Below are 7,297 nucleotides of genomic sequence, written 5' to 3' on the forward strand. Positions count from 1 at the left end.
GGAGCCGGGGCGCTGGGGGTGGCGGCTGAGTGGCGCCAGACTGCAGGTAGGGCCCAGCAAAAGGCGGCCTAGACGGGGAGGAGGCCGAGCTACCAGGGTTAACTAGTGGGTCCTCCCAGTGCGTGACACCGGTCGTGGTCCGTTTGTCTTCCCACATGGTACCTCGGTCTGGTTTTCTTACGCTTGTTAAGCGGAATGGTTCTCCAGGTCATCCCAGGGGGGTGCAGCAGGCCTCGCAGCGAGTGCGGGAGCGCCGCTGCCGCGCCCTCAGCGCCGGTAACAAGACACAGGCCTGGTAGGCCCGAGCGTGGTGATGAGGAAGCTGAAGGGCCCCGGCTCTGCCCTGCGCTCTGTGCAATGGTGCCCTAAGTGAAATGTAACGCCTCGGGAACAGAGTAACTACTCGGGACGCGTGGGGTCACCTTTTGCGCCTGCGGGAGGATCCTGGGGATGTCCATTGCAATGGAATCACCCTTGCCTCAGCTGAGACCACCGTATAGAAAATTTCACTGTATGGATACCGGTTTTAGTAGCCCGATGGCTGATTATTGGTATGAGCGTTGTGTGCACAGGACTGGTTTGTTGTTGTAGCTGTAGCGCATATCTTCTCTAGCCTAAATTTGAGCATGACATCCCGTGTGGCAGTGTGTGCCTGGGGTTGTTTAGAGCATTCCTTCTCTAAGTAGGCACCAGAGACTTCAACATGTGGCTACCAGGCAAATATTTAACTTTTGTAACTGCTGTGTCTGGAGGAGCTGTGGCCACTGCTAATTTTTTGCATGTGTGACCACAGCAGAAGTTGAAAGAGTGCATAAGTCCCTAAGCTCAAAGGCTTTCATTTACAGAGATCTGATCCAATTTCATATCGCCATTCATGCATATAATTATATGTAGCTATTCTTCTTTTGTTTGGCTTTTTCTTTATATTGGTAAATACAAAGCTTGGCTTTGTGCTGATGCTTGGTCTGCACTAACGTTCACTTTATAGCAGTAGACAGGCATTGCTGACAGATTCAAATTATGCCTTAACTATGCGCACAAGTTGCATCTACCTAATTAGGGCAAAATAGAAATAAACTGATTTCATGGTGTGAACAGAAGGTAGTTGCACTAATTTACTAGTTTCTAAGCTGGCTTGCTTAAACTGTTGAAAGACTAAAGCTTTGCATATGATATTGTAATTCTCTAGGGCAGAACAGGCTAGAGAAAAAGAAAAAGAAATGGCTTTACCCAGCATGAAGACAAGAAGTGTCTTCAAACTGCATCATGTCAGCTCCATTTTCAATATATTGATTTAATCTGCCTAAAATTTTAGAGTAAGTTCGTCACCATGTATTATCACAGGCCTGTTGAAAAGCAAGGTTCTGAAATATTTTTAATTCTGTCTGTTGTTTTAATAATGTCTGTTGTAGTACTTACTTTGGTTTCATTAGTTTTAATTGACAAATACCTGATGATAGCATTGATTCTTAAGTACTAACAATAAATAAGTAAGTTGCCTAAAAGAAACTTTGTCATTTGCTAACTGCTGTCTCTAGTGATAGAGTGTTATTTACCAGAAGGTTTTTTTAGTTCTCAACTTTGGTGGTTTAAAAATTATTTTTAAAAATCTGCAGTTCATGTTGCATTGTCAGTATCAAACCAAACTCCATAGCGAGCGAGTAGCTTAGGCTGTAATTCAGTTCATTGTCATTTTATGTCTTAAGTGGTTGTTTTTTGCAGTTTAAAAGATAAATTGCCACTGTGTTATTTTTTCTGTCTGTTCCAGGTACTGCTCTTCGAAAGTTCAACATTGACTTTGTTGTAACTCTGCTGCGGCAGGAAAATGCTAAAGACATCTGTGTCATCAAGCTACCACCAGAAATGAAGTACTGTGATTATTTTATAATTGTGAGCGGATCTTCAACGCGACATCTCCATGCAATGGCACATTACATGCTGAAAATGGTAAGACATTTCCCACTGCACTTTCTGGGTTTTGGGGAATGGTTTCAAATGTTATGAAAGGAATTTCCCCAAGATTGTGTGTATAGGGCTGTACCAGGCAAGATGAAACTAATTATCCTTATGTCATTAAGTCCTGGATACATCTAGCAACTAACTACTTTTTACCTTTAGTGGTACTTCTCAAAATGTACTGAGTATATTTTAAAACCAGACATCTCTATATTTGGAATGGCGCTGACATTAGCACAGCGTGGTGCCTAGAACAAGAGTGATATGAAATGGTTATGATGACCTGTGTCCACTTTAGTCTTCCGTCTAGCAAGGTTCATAACTGTTCTTGCTCATTCAAAGTAGCTTAATCTGACTGTTCTCAAACCCCAATCCATGAAATTCCCAGTTTCTCAGGTGTATGGTAAAGCTGGAAAACATATGGCATGTTATCCAGCACAGGATCTTCTCACAGACTTAGAAAAGCAAACTGCTTTTACGTAGTCGCTATACTGTGCATGCACAGGAGGAAAGGAGAAGCAGCAGCAGCTGTCCTTGCATAGGAATCTCACACTTTTTACCTTTAGCAGAATGAGATTCTCAGTACAAAAATAGAGGTCAAAATAAAAATACAAGTAGAGTTTAGGGATAAAAGATCATACTCAAGGAGGGAGAAACTTTATGGCCAGAAAAGAGCCAGCTGGCTGGTGCAAAACATAGTTGAGGAATATGACCAAGCCCCATCTCAGTGAGTTGTCTGTACTCAACCTGTAGTTTGCCTTCTCTTCACACTAAAATTTCCCTTCTAGACCCCATTTTTCCTTTGGCTCTTGGTTTTACTTTCTTTCATTCCCATTGGTTTCAGCTGTGAAACTTGAGGGAGTAAAGCAGAGCAGTGGAAGTGGTGTTGCTTCACAGTGCCTTTCTGAGCAGCTGAGGGGAGTTTCTTGTGGTCTCTGCAGGAACTGATGCATTTCTGCAAACTAAAATTTTGCTTCAAGCTAGAAGTTGAATTAATGTGATTTGAATATACTAAATTTAAGTGCTTAGTGCTCTATTACTTGCATAACTTGCTGGTCTTAAATTAACAGTTCTTATATCCCCCAGACCAGGAGACATGAATGAATGTCACCCACCCTGCAAGAACATACCTGTGCCACAACTGGCTGCTCCCTCTGGTGGCTGTCAGGGCAGCAAGGGCAGAGCCTCTGGGGAGACCTGGCGTCCTCCTGGGCATCCTGAGAAACCAGGAAGCCTGGCCAAGCACTTGGGAGTGGCTGAGCTTTCCTGACATCAGAAGTTTTCTAGGCAAAAAGTAAGCTAAAACTTAAGCTGTAAAGCAAAGCAAGTGCTTGGGAGTGCTGCTAGGCAGCTGGCTAGCTGTACCATTACAGTATCAATGTTAATATGATAATTCAGAATTTGCTCACACTAAAATGCAGAGGTGCTTATGTGTAGTATGAGGTCTTCCTTCTTTTCTTCTAGTAGTTTGTAAATGGCAGTCTCAGCTACTGCTTACCCCTTCCTGTCTGGTTTCATGGTAGAGGAAGAAATAAGCACTCAGCTTTATTGTAAACTGTTCACCATTACACAGTCTTTAAAGACACGGCTGAAGGAAACTTGTAGTGGAGATCAGCCTTTCCAGGCTCTGTTACATCACTGGTGGCAGTGCATGCTGGGCTCATTAGTATTTTAAGCAGACTTTCATAAAGTCTTTGACAATTACCTGCTCTTGAGGATGTCTCACAAGCTATCTTAAAGAAAAGAAGGTAGAACTAGTTCTGAATTACCTCTTGAAAGTTCTCCATTCTGATTTGCAAACTGGGGCCAGCGGCAGGCAGCTAACAGTGTGTGGGAACTACCAGGAACAGTTGCATTTTGTGATAATTGCTCTCCCAGTGCCCTCATTTGCTACCAATGCCCTGCTCTTACAACCTGTTGTTCTGTATTTTGTCTTTCATGGCAGAAACGACTGTTAGAGCTGTGCAGCTTCACACTCTGTTTCCTTGTGGCCTTGTGCTGAAATAAATGCTTAGTTTGGTTTTTGTTATTTTTTAATTACAGATTGAAAAAGTTTTCCATATTTTTGAATTGGCTGCTTCTACTAGTAATAAGGTTGAAATTTGAATAAAGGAGCTCTGTGAAGACACAGCTGACTTCATCCCCTTTTTTGTTTTCTTTTATACTTGTTTCTTTACAAAAAAACATCAAAAGAGAAAAGGAGACAGTACTTAAGCTTTCTAGTTGTCAAATTTCTTCAACTCTGGTGGATGCTTATATGCTTTATCAGGTGGGAAAAGCTACCATTTTGCATAGGGAACACGACTGCCTTGCCCTAGCTGAGCTTTTGCAGTCCAGCTTTGATCTACCCTCTCCTCTCTCACAGTGCTTTGTAGCTTGGAAACCTATGTGCTGGTCATGTTTTCCACAGTCCTGCAATGAGTGGTGAAAGCATGCTCTCAGGAGGCAGGAGGCTTCTTTGGATGCCTTTCTCATGGCATAGGTTGAAACCTGTTTTCTCCCCACACTCCCATCTGATACTACATCACATTGGAAATCTGTATTTATTTTCCACTGCTGTAAGTGTATATTCTTTTTTTGTGCAGACCTCAAAACCAACATTAAGTAATTTAACCCATCACAGATTTAAAACAACTCTAGACCACTGAGCAAAGTCCAGCTTATCTGTTTGGTTTCAGTGCTTTTAAATTAAAGTATTTCATTTTCTGCCATTGCCTCTCTCAGTACAAGCATCACAAGGAAGAAATGGATCCTCGTACTCAGATTGAAGGGAAGGAGACAGATGACTGGCTGTGCATTGATTTTGGTAAATATTTATGAATCGGACAATAGGAAGTTCTGCATGAGTTCTTTGTTGAAGGAAGCATCTTACTGTGGAGAGTTCACGATCCTCTGCTGTTTTGGAATTCCAGTTCTTGTTGCTTGAAATAAAGATTTTAAATTTTCACTAAAGATCATTAGCACTGAGAAGAAAGTAGTAGCTACTCTTCAGTGGCTAAAACAGATCTTACTAAATTGAAGATAACAGTAGTGGAAAGAGAAAAGCCACTTAAGTAAATTCTCTCAGGTTTTTATAATCCCTGTCTGGGGGAGTTGAGGCTATTTGTATGCTGCCCTTGTAGTGGACTTTTGAACAGACTTTTCCACTGTTCAGACCATGCTATGACACAGGATAAAACTTCAGTCCTAGGAAATTGAGTTTGATTCTTTATTCTACAAGTGTGAAACCCTCTACACAAACATAAAATACTTTGCATTTCTTCTTCACTACTAGCTCTAAAATCTCACCTTTTAACTTTGTGTTTTGGCTTAAAAGAGAGCATGGGTGAGTGAGGAGCGCTGCAGCCAGTGATGTTAAGCCTTGATTACTGTAAATTATTTTGATAGTTGTAACTGAGAACAGATTGAAATTTAAGGGCATAACTAGAAAAAAATGCATTAGAAGTACATTGGAATTAACCTCTGCTATTGCCTGCATAGAATTAATGAATATCTGTAAAAAAAAACCCAACCTTATTATGTCAAAGTTTGGACTGGTTTCATTATAAAAAGCACTTAAGAAGTTGAACAACACACATGAGGACAATTACTTGGCTGTAGCTGAATGTTGTTGCTAATGTAGGAAAGCTGAAAGTCCCTCTGTAACCTTAGGGAAGGGACTTTTCCAAGTAAAATTTCTCTCAGCTTATTTCCTACTGTCCTCTAGAAGTCATAACTTCTTTGGTTTGGAGTCTTGTGATAGTGTTTTAATTTAAACCAGAGTATTGTCCTTCTTATTCTCATGGCTGTAGTCTTGGAGTCTTTTGAGGGACTGACCAATTCTTAACTCTGTTCAAGAACTGGAATCGGCAGCTTAAGAGACCTTCATCAGCTGAGCTGTTACATCTAGCCAGAATGGGAGTGCAAGATGCACTTTCTGTGCAGCTGGAAGTGGAGTAGTGCTTTACAGTTTACATTTTTGCATTAATTAATTGTGAATTTCTCTTCTGTGCAGGTAGCATAGTGATGCATTTCATGCTGCCAGAAACACGAGAGATTTATGAACTGGAGAAGCTATGGACTCTGGGTTCCTATGACGACCAGTTAGTACAGATGACTCCACAGTCACTGCCAGAAGACTTCATATTTGCAGTGACTCCTAATAGCAGTGATCATCTTGAGACAAGAACTTAATGCAGCTGAATGGAAAGACAAATGAGTGTGCCGTCTGCCTTCACAGATCTGAGTGACATGCAGTCTTGGTTACTGACTTAACAGTCACTACAGTTGATCAGTGCAAAACAGTGTATTTACTGGATGTGCCTCAGTAAAGTTCTGAACAAGCTACAAAAAAGATCAGAACCATAGAACATTAAGGTTGGAAAAGACACTTGCATCCAACCATAAAATGTCACAGAAGAAATCCTATCATAAGGGAACTTCTGGGGGAGTCACTGTCTCAATGGAGTTTACAGTCAGAAGAGCGGGGCAAAGACAGCTGCTTAAGCTACTGAAAGTCTTGCTCAGTCTCTACAGTAATTGTTTTTCTAGTATCTTTGAAAGAACTGCCTGGAGTGACAGTGCAAGAAAGACGCGAGTGCTGCAAAGAAAAACGGTGAAATACTACAGTTTAGATGCGGCTTCTGATCATGATGAAGCAAGCCATGCTTCGAGCTGAAGGAGAAGAGAAAACAGACTGGTGTTAGTGAGCACATAAAGGCCAAGAGCAGCCATGACAAATAAATGTCTTGAATTAAGAGAACAGTAAGTCAGCTTTGCAGCCAAGGCCAATCTGTTTTTAATAATTAAAAAAAAACAAACCTGGTGAGCTTCCATTCCTTGTCTTCCTTCTCAGTGTGCAATTGGCCCTTCTCCTGGTTTTCCTCTTACCTAGTTTCTGGAAAAAGGACACTGAGGCACAAGCTATGGCAGCATAAACCTTCAGCTCCTGAGAAATGGGTGAAAGTAGTTGGAAGGAAGCCCTCAGTCACTGAGCATTATTCAGTGCTAATGGGCTGCTCTGCACTTTTGGAAGTCATTGCACAGTATATTTGTAGTCTGACTGCTGCATGGTCTAATAGCCAGTTAGAAGAGCTTCAAGACGGTAACAGAACCTGTTTATGTAAAATAAGATTCTTTTCTCCACTACAGGACAGGGCTTTCATCATTAGATTAAGATCCTTTCTCGAGAAGCTTGCCCTGCCATGCATAAGGAAGCAGGAACCCTGAAGGCAATCAGCCCATAGCCCCACAAACTACTTCAAGCTCTGTCTTCATCTCTTCCCTGCACAGCAGCTGCTGTTTGTAATGCTCAAAGAACATGACCTTGTCTCATGTGGTTGTGGTGTTTAGGCGGGGGGGG

The 7,297-nt window shown here is 41.7% G+C and overlaps 1 protein-coding gene across 1 annotated transcript; it reads left to right on the top strand.

Annotated features, from left to right (window-relative positions):
* Positions 1-155: 155 nt before the first annotated feature.
* On the top strand, positions 156-6,129 carry MALSU1 (mitochondrial assembly of ribosomal large subunit 1). Its single transcript, XM_010188174.1, has 4 exons — positions 156-276; positions 1,769-1,947; positions 4,681-4,762; positions 5,951-6,129. The coding sequence occupies exons 1-4, from the start codon at positions 156-158 to the stop codon at positions 6,127-6,129; spliced, it is 561 nt and encodes a 186-aa protein (XP_010186476.1).
* Positions 6,130-7,297: the final 1,168 nt, after the last annotated feature.

Source organism: Mesitornis unicolor, unplaced genomic scaffold, assembly GCF_000695765.1.
Source record: "Mesitornis unicolor isolate BGI_N332 unplaced genomic scaffold, ASM69576v1 scaffold5167, whole genome shotgun sequence".
Lineage (NCBI taxonomy): Eukaryota > Metazoa > Chordata > Aves > Mesitornithiformes > Mesitornithidae > Mesitornis > Mesitornis unicolor.

Bases quoted from the DNA above. Each gene is read 5' to 3' on its own strand.
- MALSU1 (XM_010188174.1), top strand. From the start codon at position 156: ATGGTACCTCGGTCTGGTTTTCTTACGCTTGTTAAGCGGAATGGTTCT. The intron at 277-1,768 runs GTAACAAGACAC...TGTCTGTTCCAG, and splicing joins CTGCCGCGCCCTCAGCGCCG to GTACTGCTCTTCGAAAGTTC. The intron at 1,948-4,680 runs GTAAGACATTTC...TGCCTCTCTCAG, and splicing joins CACATTACATGCTGAAAATG to TACAAGCATCACAAGGAAGA.